The following is a 21,935-nucleotide window of genomic DNA, read 5'->3' on the forward strand; positions in this document are numbered from 1 at the left end:
TTCCTATTAGTTTTCTTCCATGGGCTTTCCTGGGGGAGGGGAAGAGCGCAACAAGGCATCTGCAGCCTGGTGCAAACACGCTCCCCGCAGAGAGCAAACGTTTCTCCGATTCCTCTCTTCTCCTAGTTTCTGCGGCAGCTCGCAGCATCCAAGAGGTGCGGGTGGCCCGATTCCCACGTCATTAGACAGCAAACCCGCATAGCGAAAACCCTAGGGGCCAAGAAAAGCGACCCCGGCAAGACCGAGCCTACCCGAGCCCCGCCCACCGCGCCCCTCGCCTCCGCGCGGTCTCCATGGAAACGCACCGCCCCGCCTCCCTCCCTTCTTAGCCTGGCAGCTCCCCTCCCCCCTCCCCCTCCCGCCTGGCGCGCTGGAGGGAGGGGGTGGGGCAGGGGGCGGGGACAGGATGCAGGGGAAGAGGAAATCGGCGGCGCGGATCCCGTCGCTTATTGGCTGCCGCGTCCGGGCGCCAGAAGCCCCGCCTCCCCAGCGAGGGTCACGTGATCCCCTTCAAAGATGGCCGCCCTGTTGTTTTGATGAATAATACTTGGTGGGGCGAGGGGGTAAGAGTAGGGTTGGAGGGGTAGGAGGATTCACGCTCTCAGCGAGGGCTTCGCCAGTCCAGTCCCTCCCCTCCCCCCACCAGGGTTCTTGCGTGGAGGCGGGGCGATCCTGGCCTGCTTTTTAGAGGGGAGGGGCTTCCCGGTCCAGCGCTCTAGCTGGGCTGCTGTAGGGTAGCGGCGCCTCGGGGGCATCCAGCGTGCAGCAGAGCCGTTCCCGCCAGGGGCCAAGGGTGGGACCCGGAGCAGGGTCTGCGGGAGAGAAACGCAGCTGCCGCGTCACCGCCACGAAGACACGGGGCGCAGCGGCACGAGCCGAGCTGGAGACCGCGCCGCCCGCTCTGGGTAACCTGGGAAGCTAGGGGAGTCCGTGGAGCCTGGAGAGGACCCCGTAGCTGCGGTCGTGGCCAGAGGAGGCGGCTCAGGGCGCTTGCAGCTGGAGGAGGTTGGGGCCATCTGAGCGACCGGAGCCAAGGCGGTTCAGTGCCTCGTGTTCTTAGTTTTTAACCTCTGACTATGCAATTCTGAAACCTCCCCCATTGGGGGGGACCAGACAGCTCGCTAGATACCTTCCCGTCTCCTTTGCTCCCGCCCTGATCTCAAGAACTGAGGATCTCTTCCCTAACGCCTTTCACCATTAAGAGGAAAGCGATGGAGGAGCTGAGCGCTGACGAGGTGAGGAGGCTGGGGCGTGGGGGGCGGGGGGGGCACCTTGAAAGGATTACTTGGCAACTCTTTGGCGCTTTGGACGGGGACGATTTTGCCCTAGTGGTGTCGGGCTTTTGGGATGGGGAGGCGACGGAGATGACATTTTCAAGAATAATGAGATATTATGGGAGTAGTCCATTCATCATCAGGTTGGTTGTATTGTAAGAAGCCCTTGCTCTGCTTTGGGCTACGGTCTCCTCAGTATGTTTACTCAATCTCTAAAATACTCCAGGGATAGAGAATGCGGGACCCCGGAGAGGGCCTCATGTTTTCTTCTTCTTTATTCTCTTTCCTTGTATCTTCATTCTGAACTCCACTTGCTTTTTTCTTTTAGGGTCTGAAGACAAGGAGAACATCTTGAAGGTGTTCGGTCTTTTTAAAAGGGTTTTCAAGAAAGAGGGCAAGATTTAGATCATGGTATATTGTGTATGCCTGTGTCTTTAGAGATTTAAAGAACACTTTTACCATAATATTTAATGATTTTAAAAGGAAGTATTGGAAATCCCAGATACATGTGGCCATTTCATTGTATAAGTTGATCAAAGGTACCTTTGTGTTTGAGAGGTAGTTACAGATTCCTTGATATTGAACAAAGTGTATATCCTTAATAGTTTAAAAGATTCCAGTTAAATCGTAGTAATTTTAACAGACTACTAATGACTGCTGGTCTTCTATTTTACTTTTTTTTTTTAACTCCCCTCCCCCTTAAACTTGGGTTGTGCTGTGTATGATTGTCTGAGAAGCAGTGGCAGTTAAGGCACAAGGCATTTCCTGTGAGGTTGACTTTTCCCATCTTTCTACAAATTGAAGGCCTTCTTTTCAAGACCCTCACTGGTTTCATTTCTTCCACTGCTTCATGTAAACTTCCCCTGCAGTATATGAAAATAGTCATCTGTCATCAGGTTGTTTGGAAGAGGTTCTTTTTTTTTTTTTTTTAAATATTTTATTTATTATGTATACAATATTCTGTCTGTGTGTATGCCTGCAGGCCAGAAGAGGGCACCAGACCTCATTACAGATGGTTGTGAGCCACCATGTGGTTGCTGGGAATTGAACTCAGGTCCTCTGGAAGAGCAGGCAGTGCTCTTAACCTCTGAGCTATCTCTCCAGCCCTGGAAGAGGTTCTTGCTCACTTTTGGCCATGGTCTTCTCATGTTTGTTTAGTCACTAAAATTCTCCAGGGATGGAGCCTGCACATGGGTGGGTGGGTGAAGGGTCAGGTGGGAAAAGGAACAATTTTGAGGATTGTGATACTTTAGTTGTTAAGTCATTTTGTGTCAACTAACTTGGTTTTCCTCAATTACAGCAGGAGTGTAATCTTAAATCAGAAAAGTCTTGAGCAGTTTCAGAAAATACTGCCTTGGAAACATCTGGTATTTTTTTTTAAGTTTTTAAAAGTGTTCTTCGATTTTTCTTTAATTTTAAAAATACACAATCTGTGCTTTTCAGTAATCTTACTTCCAGAAAGTACTGTTTTTTTTCTTCTGACCTCTAAATAGTTTGTGTTTTAGAGGTCTTTACAGATTTGAGTTTTTACTAATTTTTTTTCAAACCATAAAGTATACAGACTGGCCACAGATACTGTGTCAAAGGTGTCTTTTCATTTTGCTTAGTTCTTGAGATGGTGTAACTCTCTTAGTGACCCTGAAAGGAATACATATAATCTTTGTGGAAGAAATTTTTCAAGGTCAACAGGACACTAAAACATTTATGAAAAATTAAATTCACCAGTGAAGGATTAGTATAAAGTTAACGTCAGCAAATTAGTTGGCCTGACCACAATGGCAGTATAATAAGTGGTCTTTTTTCCCCCTCATTAGAAGCTAGACCAGAATCTCTTTATAAAGTTGTTTTTTTTTTTTTTTTCCTTTTCTTCTTTTTCCCTTTCTTGCATCTAACTGGGTAGCCCTGGCTGGCCTCCAACTCAGAGATATCCCTGCCTCTGCTATGAATGCTGGGAATTAAGTTGTGTACCAACTTGCCTAGCTTTAATCCAGTTTCTTTAATACTGGGTTATATACATTTCTCAACAGATAAGTTTCCAAAGGTTTTTTTGCCCTTGTATTGTTACTTTGTTAGTAGAAACCTGTATCACAGATACTGCAGGTGATGTTGATTTGGATTTGGTTAAAAGATAACACACATGTGTTATTGACTGTTGAAGGATAGCTTCAGAATTAAACCAATCATGCCAGCGATTCCCTCATCTGAAGTTAGGAAACTGGGTTAAATCAGAGTTTCATATTTTAACAAAATGAGAATATTTGTGAATATTTTCACAATACAGGCTAGAAGAATAAAAACTGGTTTAACCAGACTAGGTCCCTTTTTCATAGGTCACCTTGGATTCTCTTCTTTTTTATGCGTATTTGAAAGGGTTGTTGGCCTGCGTTGCTGCGTGCTCTACAGTGAGCTCTGTACTCCGCAGAACAGAGCCGGGACTAAGTTCAGCCTCCTTTAACCTCCTTACATTCCACAGCATCATCGTTTGCATTGTGTTCCTGCTACTCACGTGTTCTTGTGGACCCAGGCAGTGCTGCAAGAAGGGCAGGGCTTTTCAGCTGCTTTTTAGCAGTGGTGATGAAATTGCCTTGAAATGATTTGTACCTTTTCTCCCCCTTTTTCTCTTGTAAATCTTTCTGACCTACTTCTGAGAGATGGTTGCCTGGGACTCAGGGTGTGGTCAAGGTTTAGAAGAGTTAAGTGTTATTCCCAAATGTATCATATATGACCTTGGAGTTTTTTAATTTATTTATTTATTTATTTATTTTTTTTGGTTTTTCGAGACAGGGTTTCTCTGTGGCTTTGGAGCCTGTCCTGGAACTAGCTCTGTAGACCAGGCTGGTTTCGAACTCACAGAGATCCGCCTGCCTCTGCCTCCCAAGTGCTGGGATTAAAGGCGTGCGCCACCACCGCCAGGCTTTTTAATTTATTTTTTAAAATCATATTTATCAGTTTTTTTGTTTGTTTGTTTCGTTTTGTTTTGTTTTTTGAGACAGGGTTTCCCTGTAGCTTGGAACTTCTGGAACTAGCTTTTGTAGACCAGGCTGGCCTTGAATTCAGAGATCTGTGTGTGTGTGTCTCTCTCTTTTTTTTTTTTTGTCTCCCGAGGGCTGGGATTAAAGGTGTGTGCCACCACCGCCCCATGGATTTTTATTTTTATTTCAGGGTGTGGCTATATATTCCATGCTGACCTTAGATTTGTAATCCTCCTGCCTCAGCTTCCCAAATGCTGGGATCACAGAATAGCAGTGTTCTCTAAGTGGAAAAAGATTGACAGTTGTGAACAGCCTTAGAATCCTGCACTTTGCATGGTGTAGCCATTGTTTTATTTGGTAAAATAATTCAATGAAGTAGGAACCAGTTTGTATATTTTATAGGTGAGGAAACAGATTTAGGTTAAATAACTTGGCAAAAGAGACCTGGTTTAGAAGTCACATGGTTAGAATTCAAACTCCAGGCTCCGGATTCCCAAGCCCCCTTCTTTATTACATTTCACTGTTTACCAGTTGGCCATTGACTGATCACAGCATCTGTATAAATATCCTATTACCATTATCTCGCTGACACTCCCAGTTTCTGTAAAGCGGTGTTTTTTGTGAGTACATTTATAATGTGGTCTGGTCCTTTTGGAATTGACTGATGTGCAGTAATGTTCCCTCACCAATTCCCCCTAACCCAGCCTCAAGTGGTTCACTCCATAAGTTAGAGGTTTTGTTGGGGGATGGAGATAGGAACCTAAAATGTACAATATATAGGGGCTGGAGAGATGGCTTAGCAGCTAAAAGCACTTGTTCTTGGAGAGGACCCAGGTTCAGTTCCCACCAGCCACATGGTGGCTTTCAGACATCTGTATCTCCAGTCCCAGAGGGGTCTGGTGTCCTCTTCTGACTTCTCCAGGCACCAGGCACATATGTGGTCATATGCACATATGCACACAAAATACTCATACACATAAAATAAAACATAAAATTTATTTTAATGTACAGTGTAGCTGTGTGATGTCACTTGCAGATGAGACACTCAGAATAGGAAGAAGGGACGCCCTGTGGAATGAGGTCTTAATTAAGACATTAGAAAAAGGTTATGTTGTGTTTTTGCCCCTGAAGTACTGGGAGTTGGGTGTGAGTACTGGGAGTTGGATGTGAGGGACAGGAGCTCTAAAAACAACACCAAGTCATGGCGCTGGGGCGGTTGGAATTGTTTGCTGGTGGCACTGGCTGTCATCAGCCTTGGAGAGCTGTCTGAAAGTTTCAGCTCTCTGTGAGACTGTGATCTCTCCCCTGCAGGGTGTTAAGGCTTTAAGATGACTGGTAGGAGGCTGTTGTTAACCATGTGTCAGGCGGTAGAGCTCCATGGGATGGAGATATTGACAGTGAGACGTGGGGGCGGGCACACACACCAGGCGTTGATGATGGTGAGACGTGGGGGCGGGCACACCAGCATTGATGGTGAGACGTGGGGGCGGGCACACCAGCATTGATGGTGAGACGTGGGGGCGGGCACACCAGCATTGATGGTGAGACGTGGGGGCGGGCACACCAGCATTGATGGTGAGACGTGGTGAGCGGGCACACCAGGCATTGATGGTGAGACGTGGTGAGCAGGCACACCAGGCATTGATGGTGAGATGTGGTGAGCAGGCACACCAGGCATTGATGGTGAGACATGGGGGCGGGCACACCAGCATTGATGGTGAGACGTGGGGGCGGGCACACCAGCATTGATGGTGAGACGTGGGGGCGGGCACACCAGCATTGATGGTGAGACGTGGTGAGCGGGCACACCAGGCATTGATGGTGAGACGTGGTGAGCAGGCACACCAGGCATTGATGGTGAGATGTGGTGAGCAGGCACACCAGGCATTGATGGTGAGACATGGGGGCGGGCACACCAGGCATTGATGGTGAGACATGGGGGCGGGCACACCAGCATTGATGGTGAGACGTGGTGAGCAGGCACACCAGGCATTGATGGTGAGACGTGGTGAGCAGGCACACTAAGGCGTTGATGGTGAGACGTGGTGAGAAGGCACACACACCAGGCGTTGATAATGGTGAGACGTGGGGGCGGGCACACCAGGCATTGATGGTGAGACGTGGTGAGCAGTCACACCAGGCGTTGATGGTGAGATGTGGTGAGCAGGCACACCAGGCGTTGATGGTGAGACGTGGTGAGCAGTCACACCAGGCGTTGATGGTGAGACGTGGTGAGCAGGCACACCAGGAATAAATACTGAGGTTCTAAATTAGTCTGCTTCCCCCCCCCCCCCCTTCTTTTCTTCTTTCCTTGTTTGAAATGAGATCTCACTGTCCATAGCCCTGACTGCTGCCCTAGCACCCTCTGTGGTCCACGCTGGCCACAGCCTTGCAGATTTCTGCTTCTGCCTCCCAGGGCTGGGGTGTGCTCTCATGGCCCATGCTAGAACCATGATAGAATGCTGCACTAACTTCATCCAGTTCCAACACCAGTTGTGAAGGGGAGGGGGATGGAGACTCAAACCCTTGGTTCTAACTAGGAGCAGGGTTGATTGGGCTTGGACACGGACAGATTTTAGAGAAGGCAAGGTGAGTTCTTTGAGATTGTTGAAAGCGTTGTTAGTCTGGTGGTACAATTTCACTGGGAGGGTGCTGGTCCAGCATTCCTGAGCCCCTGGATTCCATTCCCAGCACTGTATATAACCAGATATGGCGGTGCATTCCTGTATTTGAGAGTTTGGGACACAGAGAAGGATGGGAAGTTAGTTTGAGTTGTCTTCAGCTACATAATAGTACAAAGCCGGCCTGGAACACATGAAGCTTGTATCAAAGATACCCAATAAATAGATGCGTTCACCTGGTGTCTCCCACCTGACCTGTATACTCTTAATGCATCAGCCCCCCTTTTTCTCTTTTTCTTACCCAGAGATACATATTTATTTTATTTATTTATTTATTTATTTATTTTGAGGCAGGTTTTCCCTGTGCAGCCCTGGCTGTCATCCCACTGGAGACCAGGCTGGCCACAAACTCAGTGATCCACCTGTCTCTGCTTCCTGAGTGCTGGGATTAAAGGCGTGCACTACCAGTGCCTGGCCATTTATTTTATTTTTAAGTGCGTGTGTGTGCGCGCGCGCGCGCATACGTACGTTCGTGTGAGAGAAAGAGAAAGTGCGCTACTTGTACGTGCACTTGCATTCAGAGACAAGAGACAGATCTTCCTGGACTTGGATTACAGATGGTTGGTTGTGAGACTTCTGATGTGGGTACTAGGGGCAAGAGCAGTGTTTGCTTCTCATTGTTGAACCGTCCAGTCAGCCTTTTGCCTCCTCTTTTTTTCTTCCTTTGACAGGGTTTCTCTGTGTAACAGTCCTGGCTGTCTTAGAATTCGCTCTGTAGTCCAGGCAGGATTTGAACTCAGAAATCTGCCTGTTGCTGCCTTCCAAGTGCTGGGATTAAAGGCCCCACTGCCTGGCCCTTTGCCTCAGGCTAGGGCAGTGGTGGCACACTCCTTTAATCCCAGCACTTGGGAGAGCTGTGGCAGGCGGATCTCTGTGAGTTCAAGGCCAGCCTGAGTTCCAGGACAGGCTTCATAGATAAAAACAAAACAAAACAAAAAAAGAAGATAAAAATAAGTAAAGAGGTGGGGCAGTGGTGGTGCGTGCCTTTAATCCCAGTACTAGGGAGGCAGAGACAGATGGCTCTCTGTGAGTTCAAGGCCAGCCTGGTCTACAACAACTAGTTCCAGGACAGGAACCAAAAGCTACGGAGAAATCCTGTCTCGAAAAGCCAAAAAAGAAAAAAGAGAAAAAAATAAGAAAAGAGACAGAATGATGATGGTGACATTTGCTGTCACTTCAGAGTTCTTGGTGCTAAGCTCTGAACTCCTCTGACACCTTCGCTATTATCATCTCTATTTTACAGATAGGAAAATCAAGGTTAATAGAAATTAATTAGCTTGCCAAAAGGCATGTAAATAGACGAGCACTCTACCGGTTGAACCACACATAGCTCTAAGGCATACGGCCAGTTTAATGTGGGATCTGGATCCCAATCTAGAGCCTAATTGTGGAGTTCTCAGTCCCTTTTCTAAAGCACCATTAGAAACCTCCCTTTACGAGTAGGGAAGAGGGGCAGTGGAAACCAGGAGACTTTTATTCTCCAGTTGTGGCTGAGAGTACAGGCCTCAGACAGCCCCGGATGCTGTGTGGCTTGAAGGCGGGAAGGCATCTGTAGTGGGCTTAGTCGCGGTTTGCCCTTAACTTTGCTGCTTTTCCTTGCTGTATGCCCAGTTATACTGAGACCTGCTTCTAGGGATCTTCATTTTCCTCAAAGGAGGCAGACACATAGGCACAGCAGATGGTTTTTCATGATCATCCCTATAAAGGGAAATAAAGTAGCCTGAAAAGATAGAGAACACTGGGGTGGCTTTTGTGGTTTTTGTTTTATTATTTGTATGCTGGAATGTAGATCTGCGTAGGTGGTTGTGAGACATCATGTCGGTGTTAGGTGCTTTTAACCACTGAAGCCATCTCTCTAGCCCCCAAACATTGGTAAAATAAATTATTACTATTATTATTATTATTTAAAGATAGGGTCTCACTATGTAGCTCTGTCAGGCTTGGAACTCTATGTAGACCAGTCTGGCCTCAGACTCACAGAGATCCACCTACCTCTGCTTGAGGTCTGGGATTAAGGTCATTTATTCTCACAGTTGGCATTTTTGAAGGGAGAGAAGCCTTGCTGTGTAACCCAGGCTGGCCTCAAACTCCTGAGCTTAGAAGAGCATCAGCCTCCAGAGTAGCTGAAACTCTAGGCGTGTGACACTGCCCTTGGCTTAGGAGAAGGTGTCTTGTATCTGCGCATGTGTGTGCATGCATGCATGCATGCCTATATGAAGACCAGAGGAGTCTTTTTGCTTGCTGGCCTCCTATTTTCTGAGATAGGCCTCCTCGTTTGTCTTAGTCATTGTTCTATTGCTGTGGAGAGACGCCATGATCATGGCAGTACTTACAAAGGAAAGCATTTAGTAGAAGCCTTGGAGTTTCAGCGGCTTAGTCCATTATTATCATGGTGGGAAGCCTGGTGGCAGGCATGGAGTAGTTGAGTGCTGCTGTATCCTGATCTGCAGGCAGAGAAAAAGAAGATGCTGGGCCTAGTGTGGGCTTTTTGAAACCGTAAAGCGCTGTGATGCTCTTCTGCCAGCAAGGCCACTTCTTTATCCTTCTCAAATAATGCCACCTCCCAATAACAAAGCTTTTAACTATATGAACCCATAGAGGGAGTATTCCCCCGCCCCCATCTCCCACAAGTCTTCTCTGTATTGCACTGACTGTTCTGGAACTTACTCTGTAGACCAGGCTGGTCTGGAACTCAGAGATCCGTCTGCCTCTGCTCCCAAGTGCTGGGATTAAAGGAGTGCGCCACTTGGGTCCTTGGGGTTTGCTGTGTGGTGGCCATAGTGGTGAGAGCTGGAGTCTTCTCGAGTTCTCCCCTGTGCGTGTCAGCCGGGATGCCTCCCTGTTTCCACATCTTAGTATCTGGAGCCGGGACGCTTCTCACTGTGGCTAGTGTAATTATTTTCGACTAATTGGTGTGTGACACAGCCATTTCCTGGCTGTGTGCAAATCTGGTTCTACCTGTTGATGTCGTCCCTTTGAGTACTAGACCTGCTTGCTGAGTTTGCTTGCCTTTTTGAGTGTCTTTAAAAAACAAACATGCAGCCGGGCGGTGGTGGTGCACGCCTGTAATCCCAGCACTTGGGAGGCAGAGGCAGGCAGATCTCTGAGTTCGAGGCCAGCCTGGTCTACCAGAGCTAGTTCCAGGACAGGAACCAAAAGCTACAGAGAAACCCTTTCTCGAAAATCCACAAAAAAAAAAACAAAACAAAACAAAACAAAACAAAAACATGCTTTGGGTTGGGGAATGGCTCAGAGGCTAAAGTGTGCCTGCTCCACAAGCTTGAGGAGAGTGAAGTCTGGAGCCCCTGGCGCCCACCCAGAAAGCTGCTATGGTGCTTGGGCCTTGACGCCAGCCTTGAACAGGGAGACGAGATCCCCGGACTGATGGCCAGCAAGTCAAGTGAATTGAGGAACACCCGGTTTAGTGGGAGACCCTGTCTCAAAAGCCAGGGCAATAGAAGCGACACCAGCAGCAGGCCTGTGGCCTCCGCACAGGGTACGCACCACATACAAGTTTATAGCACACACTGTGCTTTCACGTGCCACCGTCAGGGAGCGCTACTCTGTCTAAGGTGGGATGGAAATAGTACTAGGGTCTGGGTTTGCCATTACTCTTCATTGTAAGGTGACAACCAAGTATGTTATCAGCGTTAGAAGGGCAGAAAGTGGCTTCATGAAGCTATGCTGCACTTGGTCCCTGAACATGTAGTTAGAGTTGCATTTTGTTTTGTTTTTGAAACAGTTTCACAATATAGCCTTAGCTGGTCTGCAGCGCACTCTATATATAGATCATGCTGGCTTTGAACTCACAGATGTCTGCCTGCCTCAGCCCCCAGAGTGCTGGGATTAAGGCGTGCACTACCCACCACACCAGCCTCTAGGGCCTGCTTTCACACCGACCATGCATCTGAAGGTCAGAGGCACCTCACACTGTTTAGAAAGAGACCTCAAAGCAAAGCGACCACGCATGACCTTGTTTTTGTCTCCTTTTCGCACAGGGTCTCACTGTGTCCGAGGCTGGCCGTGCACTCGGGCTATAGGCCGCTTGGGCCTGTCTAAGTTTATGGGGCATTTTGTTGTAGGTTCATGGGCAGCCTTAGGCGGCACAGCTGCCTGTCTGCAGCAGTGAGACTTTTGCTCTTGTCCTTTTCTTTCTTGAGACAGGGTCTCACCATGTAGCCCTGGTTTTCCTGGAATTTGATGTGTAGACCAGGCTGCTGGCCCTGCTTCAGGAATGCACTTGTCTCAGCCTCCCCGGTGCTGGACTAATGGTGGGCACCAGCATGTCCAGCTAACAGCTCGTAGTTTATGAAATTAATTCTGTACGTGGTTTTAGACGATGGGGCTATTGCAGTGAACAAATAGGAACCTTCTGCCCACGGAAGGCTTGCACTGCGTCTTAGCGTTTCTGTTGTGATGCAGGCAGGCGACCGGCAGGAAGGCAAGCCGAGCAAAGCAGCTTGAGGAGGGGAAGGAAGGGCTTATTTCGTGTTACAGCTCTCAGGTCACACTGTCACCGAGAGAAGCCGGGGCAGGAACTGAAGGCAGGAACCTGGAGGCAGGAGCTGAAGCAGAAGCCATGGAGGAACAGCAGTTACTGGCTTGCTCACTAGTCGTCTTCTATAGCCCACCTGCCTAGGGGATGGTGCTGCTCACTGGGCTGAGCCCCTCCCACATCAATTGTCAGTCAAGACACAGTTTTACAGAAACCAGCACAGGCCCATCTGGTCTGGGTAACCCCTCAATTGAGACTTTCCAAATGATAAACTGTGTTAAGTTGACAATAAAAACTAGCTAGCACACATTTGGTATTATGTTATCAAAGAATCCTTTTTGTTTTCTGTGAAGAGGATAGATCAATAGGGAAATGGTGAATTCAGGGAGGTTAGGAGGCTGTTGCAGAAGTCCCAGGGAGAGGCTGTGTGTGCGTGGGGTGGGGGGAAGCCGGTGGTGGTGGTGGAGAACTTGAGTGAGTCAGACCATCAGTGGTTTGGAGAACAGGCAGACTTGGGTGATGGGCTGGCTGGCTGGCTGTGGGGTTCAGAGAGATGCTGGAGGATGCTGGAGGATGCTGAGGATGCTGGAGGAGTCAGCGCGTTACTCCGTCGATGGTGATGAAAGATACTGAAGCCAGGTGGCCGTTGATTTCTCTCTGACAGAAGTCTGCCAGGAGGCGAGGACTGGTGTGGCCACTCTGCTCATCAGGGCCCAGCCACTGTCTTGGGTTTGTTTCCCTGACTAAGGCTTCGTCTCATGGCCGTGTGTGTCCACCTGCATTTTGTCAGAGAGAGGAGAGGAGAAGGGCAGGCACAGCTTGGAAGAGGCACACATCGCAGAGCCTGAGCCACCGGCACGGTTACTTGTTGGGAAGGCTGAGAAATAGTTTTCACTGGACAGCCACATGTTCAGCCGAAAGTTTTCATGTTAGGGACTTCCATCTAGACCTTCCCAGATATAAAACTGCACCCTTCCGAGGGAGACAGCCCCACATTAACTTTTAAGTCCAGGAACCTTAAATGAAAACACAAGTTCTCTCCTGCCACTACTCACGTGTGCTGGAGTAGGGCTAGGGTGTTGGGAGTGCCTTGCTGGGAGAGGAAAGAATGTAGCTTGTGGGCATACCCCTTCCTGGCCTTTGACCTTTGTCACCTCCTCCTAGGGCCTTGTGTGAGGGCTTACTTTTGTATAGGTGTGGGTTTCTGACCTCCCAACCAGCAGCCCTTTTGGGGTTTCTCTGTGTAACAGCCCTAGCTGTCCTGGAACTCATTCTGTAGAGCAGGCTGGCCTTTAACTCACAGAGATCTCCTGTCTCTGTCTCCCAAGTGCTCGGGTTAAAGGCGTGCGCCACCAGCACTTGTCTTCAGCCTTACAGGACCCAGGACCACCAGCTCAGGGTCGACCCCACTCTCAAAGGGCTGGGCCTTTCCTCATCAATCACTGATTAAGAAAATTCTCTGCAGATCTGCCTACACCCTGATCTTATGGAGGCATTTTCTCAATTGGGGTTCCCTCCTTTCTGATGCCTCTGGCCTGTGTCAAGTTGACGTAACATTAGCTAGTATACTTCTTACTGTTTTGCTGGCCTGGACACTCTTCCTGAAATAGGACAGTTTCTCCAGCTTCCGCCCCCTGAATGCTGACAAAGTTGGCTTTCTCCTGAGGAAACCTAAACCGTAGGCCTGGGCACTCCTTAGCAGTTCCATCAGATCCCTGCTTACTTCCTTTTATCCCTGGATGCTGGTGCCACATTCCCTGCGGTGGCCTGAGGCCAGGAAATAATCAGATCTGAATTGTTCAGTGGCTGCCCTACAGCTGTAGGCTGTGTTGGCGTTTGAGCTGTTTGCTAAGATGTCATAGATTTAAACATTTAGCTTTACTTATTTTATGTGTTGGGGAGGGGCAGAGCATAGGGGCTTGGCGAATGTGTGGAGGTCAGAGACCCCTTTCTAGAGCTGGCTCTCTCCTGCCACCTTCTGGGACCCAGGGATCAAACTCAGGTCAATAGGCTTGCAAGCAAGTGCTCTGCTTGTGGAGCAGCCTCAGTTACCCAGATGTCCTAAGTTTTCCCAGATGACTTACTGAAGCCTAAGGAGGGTCACGTGCTCTCCATTCTGCCGCATCCATGCCCATGCTGACCCGAGTCAGGGTCATTAATATCTATCAGTAAGGTCAGTGACTTCACATTCCAAAATCCGGAAGGTAGTTAGGATGGAGATTTAGCAGATACAGCAGGATAATAATGGCCTAAGCAAGACAGAAGCTTAGCTGTTTTAGCTGTTGATACGTGTGTGTGTGTGTGTGTGTGTGTGCTGTCTGTGTGCTTGTAGGTGTGTCCAGGTGTGCATACACATGTGTAAATGCCTCAGGAGAGGTCAAAAATCAGATATCTTTATCACTTTTCACCATATTTTTTTGAGATGGTCTCTCTGAACCTGGAGTTCACTGATTGACTAGGCTGCCTATCTCTGCTCCCACCCTACACAATGGCCCCAAAATGCACTCCTTGAAAGCCCAGTGCTGGGGTCCTGAACTTGGCAGGTACTTTACCAACTGAGCCATTTTCCCAGCTTGTTTTTACAAATTGAACGTGTGTGTGTGTGTGTTTCTTTTCTTTCTTTTTTTTTTTTTTGGTTTTTGTGTTTTTTTTTCTTGTACAAAAACGGTTAACACCACTTTGCAAAAAGCATACAAAAATACAGTATTAAAAAAAAAAAAAAAAACAACTCGCGCAGCACGTAACCCAGCAGCAGCTTATAGAATACAAGCCGTTCAGATGAGTCTTCAGTAGCCTGCTTCCCACTTACCCTTCCAGAGTCCCAAGAGCCCCTTGGTGCCTGAAAGTCCTGCCCCAGCAGGCAGAACGGCTACTTCCAAAGCTTTCTCTGAGGCCAGGAAGCAATGCCAAGCCATCGTGGTGGGCAGATCTGGAAGTGGCAGCTGGTCTTTGAGAGGCACAGGTAGTATTTACCATCTGTCCGCCCCCCACACTGTTCCCCTACTTCCAAACCCAGGGCCAGCAGGAAGGAATTGGCCTTTCTGGGCAGAGTTCCGAAAAGGTTGACTCTTCGTTCAGGCAAAGTTTAGGATCTCCCGAGGATGCCCACATGACCACCGCTAGCTTGGGGTGTGTGCGTGTTTCTGTCTGTGTATTCTGCAGCACTAGTATGGAAGTCAGAGGACAGCTTCTGGGGAGTGGTTCCTTTTTTTACCTTTATGTGATTCCGGGCCATGAACTCGGGTTGTCAGACCTACATGGCAGTTGCTTAGGGAAAGATGTAGAGTGGACTTGGCAGTGTGGTTGTCATGAGACCTTGGTAGGACCAGTTGTCCTGCTGCCTAAGTTAGAAGAGAATGGGGAGAGTGAGCTTGGAAGTGAGGTGTAGGCCCTGGGAAGCGCCCTGTACGTAGTGGTAGAAGCCATAGTTTAAATGAGAAGAAAAGTTTGGAGAGCAGGTTTTTTTTTTTTTTTTAAAGATTTATTTATTTATTATGTATACAACATTCTGCCTTGATGTATGCCCACACACCAGAAGAGGGCACCAGATCTCATTACAGATGGTTGTGAGCCACCATGTGGTTGCTGGGAATTGAACTCAGGACCTCTGGAAGAGCAGCCAGTGCTCTTAACCTCTGAGCCATCTCTCCAGCCCAAGAGAGCAGGTTCTTTTAAATTTTATTTTTCCCTATTCTAATCACTATTTTTATTAGAAAGCTAAAATGGGGATAGGATGCTGGAGGCTGGAGAGATGGCTCATTGGTTAAGAGCACTGCCTCTAGAGGGCAGGAATTTAATCCCCAGCACCCACATAGCAGCTCACAACCATCTGTAATTTCAGTTCCAGGGGATCTGACACCCCCTTTTGGCCTCTGCAGGCACTGCAAACATATGGTGCACAAACATACATGCATACATGCAGGTAAAAACACTTATACACATAAATCAGAAAGAAAATTAAGCTTGGGTTACTTTATTTATTCAGTAGTTATTTGTATACATCTGTATGTTTGTCTAGTCTGATGCTCTGGGCCTGAGTCCCGTATGTAAATTGTGAATCAGTCTAGAGAACACTGGATCATACTGTATTTTTTCTTTTGGCTTTTAGAGGCAGTGCTTTCTTTACTCTGTAGCCTTGGTTTGTCCAGAACTCTCTATGTAGACCAGCCTGGCTTTGAACTTGTGGCTCTTATTGCAAGTATATGTATGAGCTTAGAAAAGTCAGCTCTGGTGGTTCATACTTGTAATTCCAGCTCCTCATGGGTCACATCGCGACTTCCAGCCCCTCCATTCTGGGCTGTATAGTGAGTTCCTCCCCATCCTGGGCTGTATAGTGAGTTCCTGTCCATCCTGGGTTGTATAGTGAGTTCCACCCCGTCTAGTGAGTTCCTGCCCCTCCATCCTGGGCCGCGTAGTGAGTTGCCGCCAGACCTGGGCTACCTGTGTCCTTGTCTCAAAAGGACAACAGATTGAAAAAGAAACGGCTGACAAACGTGCAAATGATGAAAGATCTGCTTATTATTATCCAGTTTAACGTTAACAAATACATGTCGGGTGCCTTCTCAGGGGCTTGCTGAGGTCGAGGATGAGAGAGGCCTGATCTTCCAGTGAGTCAGCACTCCTCTCCGGGCACAGAAGCAAACAGCTGGAGTTGCTGTGCTAAGTAGATGGGAAGAGCGTGCTGTGGGTGTGTGGAGGGAGCAGTTTATTCCAATGGGAGGTCTGATTAGGCCAAGATTAGGCCAAGGAGGATAGAGACTTCACTATGTCCTCTGGGCAAACTGTTCATTGTTCTGGAATTGTTTCTAGGAGTAGATCTGGGACGCTGTTTTTGTTTCTGAGGCAGGGTGGTGTTTATGTAACTTATGTATACATCTGTTCTCACTCCTTGCCCAGGCTGCCCTCAGGTGGGTTCCTTGGTCTTCAAGTGTTGATCGCATGCGTGTACCATCGTGCTCGACTCGGAAAGGTTTTACAGTGGCACAGGCGAACGTTTAACCTCAACTCACTGTCCCATACTGCCAATCAGCAAGGGCAGCCTCAGCTGCGGGGAGGGCTTGGGACGAAAAGGAAAAGGCATCTCATTCACGTTTAGTTTCCTATCCCAATACTGATCACTCCGCCTTGAATGGCCTATTCACTGATGTGGCTCCCACCAGAACATAGACTCCCAGCTCATGCTCATTTTTAGCCCCTTTGTCTAGTTTTTAGCACAGGGCTGGGCACAGAGTGGTCCAGGACAAATGTTTGTTTGAGTGCATGGTGGACAGAACAAGACAGTGTGTCTCTTTGTGACCCCAGGTCTTGCCTTGTGTTAGTGCCTTTTGTTTTGGGTTTATTGCTACATTAAGGTGCTATGGGTATGTTGAGGGGATGCTTAGAAGAAACCCTTTCATCAGAGTTGTGATTTTGATCAGATACACCTGTGTTTCCTTAGGACTGGCTGTTTGGGTGAGCCTCTCCCCGTGTGTGGGTGACTGGGGCGTTGGCTCCTGGTGGTGTTCTTCCGTTCTCTGGGGTCTGTGCAGTGTGGCACTGTCTTTCCTGAAGGTTGACTTGTAAACATTTAATAATGTTGGTGCTCACCCAACTTCTAACAAACCTTGGGTCTGAAGTAAAGCCATCGGCAATACTGGCCATGATGTAGTAGGTTTTTAGCAAACTGATCCTGTTTATGTGAGGTTGGTTGTTACGGCTGAGGATTAAAGCCACAGCTTTGCTCGTATCGGGTAAATTCTTTATTACTGCGCTACATCTCCAGCCTCCCCACTTTTACAGTTTAAAAAGTGTCACGATGTAGCTAGGCTAGCCTCTGTCTCCTGCCTTAGCCCGCTGTCTAAGATTACAGAAGTATGTGCCGCGAAAGGCCCAGTGTTGTACACCTCATTTCTCCTGTTTGTTTGTTTCTTATTTAAGGTGCACTGGTGTTTTGCTTGTGTAAGAATGTCGGGTCCCTGGGAACTGTAGTTACAGACAGTTGTGAGCTGCCATGTGGGTGCTGGGAACTGAACCCGGGTCCCGGAAGAATACTCAGTGCTCTTAACTGTTGAGTTATCTCTTCAGCCCCTATTTCTCCAATCTTAGTAAAACTTTTGCATTTTATCATGTACAATACTATTTTGATCCTGTCTTTAAATTTTTTTTTTCTTTTTTTGAGACAGGGTTTCTCTGTGTAACTACCCTGGCTGTTCTGTAACTCAGAGAGATCCACCTGCCTCTGCCTTGTAAGTGCTAGAATTACAAGCGTGTGTCACCACTGCCCAACAAGATGTTTTTTATATGGATGTATTGCCTTCATGTATGTATGCACACTGCTTGCGTACCTGGTGCCCATGGAGACCAGAGGAGAGCGTCAGCTCCCCTGGAACTGGAGTTAGAGACACTTGTGAGCTGCCATGTGGGTTCTTGAATCCTGGTCTTTTGAAAGAGCAGCAAGTGATCTTAACTGCTCAACTGTCTCTCTATCTTGTTTTCATGAAATATAAATTATACATGAGGCCATAACTTACATAAAATGTCTTTTAAAACTATAATCCTGCTGGGCGGTGATGGTACACACCTTTAATCCAAGCACTTGGGAGGCAGAGGCAGGCGGATCTCTTGTGAGTTTGAGGCCAGCCTGGTCTACAGAGCAAGTTCCAGGAGAACCAGAGCTACACTGAGATACATTGTCTCAAAACCCAAAACCAAACAAGAAAAAAAAGAGGTGTGTTTGTACGTGTGTGTGTGTGTGTGTGTGTGTGTAAAATCTTGGGCCAGATAGCTTTGCAATAAAGAGCACTGATTGCTCTTTCAGAATACTCAGATTTGATTCCTAGAACCCACATGATGGTGCTCACAACTCTCTGCAACTCCAGTACCAAGGAATCTGACCCCCTCTTCTGGCCTCTGATGGAAACAGGCACACATGTGGTGCACAGACATACAGGCAGGCAAAATACCCATACACACACACACACACACACACACACACACACACATTTGTCTTATAGTATTAGTGGGTTTTTTGTTTTTTTTTTTTTGTTTTTAAGATAGGAACTTACTATAAAGCTTAGGCTATCCTTGACTTTGGGATCCTCCATCCCCAGTATTATAGTATAATTTTTATCTGTAAATACATATTAGACTGGCACATCAGCTATTTAGGTCTCTTGTCTGGGGTTCCTGTTTTGTCCAGTTCCCCCAATCGTTAAGTCCCAAAGAAAGCACATAGAGGTCTATATTAGTTAGAAACTGATTGGCCCATTAGCTCAGGCTTCTTATTAACTCTTTATAATTTATATTATCCTATTATTTTAGTATATGTTAGCCACATGGCTCTGTACCTTATTCGGTGGGGGAGTCACATCTTGCTTCTTCTCTGATCGGGTCAGTAGGTCAGTACTGCGGAGGAATAGGCTTCCTTCTTCCCAGAATTCTCCTGTTCTTTTTTTTTTTTTTTTTTTGGTTTTTCGGGACAGGGTTTCTCTGTGGTTTTGGAGCCTGTCCTGAAACTAGCTCTTGTAGAACAGGCTGGCCTTGAACTCACAGAGATCCGTCTGCCCCTGCCTCCCAAGTGCTGGAATTAAAGGCGTGCACCACCACCGCCCGGCTTGAATTCTCCTGTTCTTATTGACCCCTATTTGACTTCTATTTCCTGTCTGGTTGTCCCTCCTATACTTCCTGCCTGGCTATTGGCCAATCAGTGTTTATTTAAGATATAATTGACAGGATATAGACCAATGTCCCACAGTGTAGGTCAATCACAAATAGTGTACAGATTGCAGTTTTTCTTCTCCCTGAGACAGGGTTTCTCCATGTAGCCCTGGCTATCTTGTAAATCACTCTGTAGACCAGGCTGGCCTCGAATTTAGAGATCCTCCTGGCTTTCTCTGCCTGCCTAGTGCTTGTATTAAAGGTGTGTGCTACCACTGCCTAGCTCAGACTACAAATTTTCAGAGATAATAAAATATATTTACAGAGAAAAATTTAATATATGGATGTCCTAATGTGGAAAATTAATTTTGGGAAGGAAATAAAAATTACTAGAAAGTGAAAAAAAATTAGTAGCCTTTATTATTTATAGTCACTTGGTCCCATCCCATTTTTTAGACATTATCTCACTCTGTAGCTAAGGCTGGCCTGGAAGTCACAGCAGTTTGGCCTGTCTCTCAAGTAGCAGAATTGCTGCCCTGAACCACCACATCAGCCATTCTCTAGAATTCTTTTTGTGCAATTTAACAATAAAATTCCCATGTTTATAATATTGGGTATAGGGCCCGGGTCTACCCTTGTTCCTGGGGTTCATCTTGAGGACAGTTTCTGGTCAGCTAACTAAAGCATTCTGTTTGTACCTGTGCTCCCCCTGCCCTGCCTGGTGATAAGCTGTAGGGCATTGACTCCATCGTTGGTATGGTAATTTCCCACCTGCCTCAGACCCTCCTTCCAGGAACATGTTAACGCTAAACCTGCCCTGAGTAAGAAGGTATAGCCTGTTTGAACTCATTTGTGATGGAAATAGCATCTTGGCATTTCTGGGCTAGGATAGTAACGTTGTGTGCTAATGTTTGTCTAGCCTTAATTAGCCTTATTACTCTGTATTAATTTTGACCTTGTGATGCAGACTAGCCGTCCTTGCTGAAAAGAGCCACCTTTTGTTTGTCTGAGGCATGCTTTTACTATGTAGCCCAGACTGTCCTAGATGCCTAGAGTTCTTCATTCTCCTTCCTCAGCCTCTTGATTGATTATAATTTTGATAATCAATTAAAAGACATAACTATTTTTAATTAACTGGTTTGATTTTAATTTTACATTTATTATTTGTGTGTTTGTTTATGTGTTGGTGCACATGGGCAACAGTGTGTATGTGGGGTTGGTAGAGTCGGGGTACAGGGGACCACTCCCTGGAATCAGTTCTCTCCTTCCTCTGTATGAGTCTCATGGGTTGAACCCAGCTCATCAGTCTCATGTAGCAGGCATCTTTACACACTGAGCAGTCTTGCCAGCCTGTAGCAGGGTTTTCAAAAATTTGTTTTTACTTAATTTTTCAAGGCAAGGTCTTGCTGTGTGGTGCAGGCTTTGGGAGTCAAGAGATACACCTGCAGCTACAGGTGTGTGCTCCCCCTCCCAGCTAAAATATTTTAACTTTTTTTCTTTTTTCTTTGACACCATGTCCAGTTAAATAATTATTTTTGTGTATGTGTATGGTTGGTGTGTGTGTGTGTGTGTGTGTGTGTGTGTGTGAGAGAGAGAGAGAGAGAGAGAGAGAGAGAGCGCGCGCGTGTGTAAACTTGTGTTCCTGGAGTCCAGAGGTCAGTGTTAGTGTTTTCCCCGATTGCTCTTCCCATTATTTTCATGAACAAGAGCTCACTGGATCTGTGGTCCAATACTTGGCTTCATATACTGATCGGTGAGCTCTAGGAATCTGCCTGTTGACAACCCCCACCCCATTACAGATCCTGTTGACAACCCCCACCCCATTACAGATGCAAGCTCCTGCCCAGTTTTTTTTTTTTTTAAAGAGCTTTATTAGTCATTTTGTGTTACAAGTCCAGAATCAATATACACTGAATGACAAAGAATCCTTGCGGGTTACTTTGTATACATTAAACTCACCAGCCTTGACTCTGCAAGTATTTTCACAGTGTTTATTTTATTTTTTTAAATATTTATTTATTTATTAAGCCTGCAGGCCAGAAGAGGGCACCAGATCTCATTACAGATGGTTGTGAGCCACCATGTGGTTGCTGGGAATTGAACTCAGGACCTTCGGAAGAGCAGGCAATGCTCTTAACCACTGAGCCATCTCACCAGCCCCTCCTGCCCAGTTTTTATGTGGTTGCTAGGGAGCCAGGCACAGGTCCTTAGAAACCATCCTTTCCCCAGTACTCTTAAAAAGGGTTTTGGTGCCCTTTGACACCTGGCCTTTATTGACACATTCTTGTAATTCCTCTTGGAGAAGCTGAGGCAGGAGTACCACTGAAAGTTCAAGGCCAACCTGGGCTACACAGTGATACCTTGTTTCAAAAAAGCAAAACAAGCTGGGTGGTGGTGGGGCCTTTAATACCAGCACTTAGGAGGCAGAGACAGGTGGATCTCTGTGAGTTTGAGGCCAGCCTGGTCTACAAGAGCTAGTTTCAGGACAGGCTCCAAAGCTACAGAGAAACCCTGTCTCAAAAAACCAAATCAGGGCTGGAGAAATGGCTCAGTGGTTAAGAGCATTGCCTGCTCTTCCAAAGGTACTGAGTTCAATTCCCAGCCACCACATGGTGGCTCACAACCATCTGTAATGAGGTCTGGTGCCCTCTTCTGGCCTTCAGGCATACACACAGACAGAATATTGTATACATAATAAATAAATAAATATTTAAAAAGGAACATAATTAAAAAAAACAAACCAAACAAAAAACCAAAAGACAAAAAACAAAAACAAAACAAAACAAAAAAACAACTGAGACCTCTTACCCAGGTTTAACCCCAGCACCAAACAAAACCCCCTAGGGAAGCCAAAGATGGTGGCCAAGCCTTAATCCCA

General features: G+C 47.0%; 1 protein-coding gene across 2 annotated transcripts in view; it reads left to right on the top strand.

The window, feature by feature from the left end:
- Positions 1-506: 506 nt before the first annotated feature.
- Positions 507-21,935, top strand: part of LOC121448227 (ubiquitin conjugation factor E4 B) — a 111,136-nt gene continuing 89,707 nt past the window's right edge. For both annotated transcript variants that reach the window (XM_041652064.1, XM_041652065.1), the window contains exon 1: positions 507-1,235. In XM_041652064.1, coding sequence (XP_041507998.1) covers positions 1,212-1,235 — 24 coding nt within the window. In that variant the 5' untranslated portion in view covers positions 507-1,211. The remainder of the gene's footprint in view (positions 1,236-21,935) is intronic.

The sequence above is a fragment of the Microtus oregoni genome, unplaced genomic scaffold (genome assembly GCF_018167655.1).
Source record: "Microtus oregoni isolate MIOR12 unplaced genomic scaffold, Mior012 000005F_ref0000423, whole genome shotgun sequence".
In the NCBI taxonomy this organism is placed as follows: domain Eukaryota; kingdom Metazoa; phylum Chordata; class Mammalia; order Rodentia; family Cricetidae; genus Microtus; species Microtus oregoni.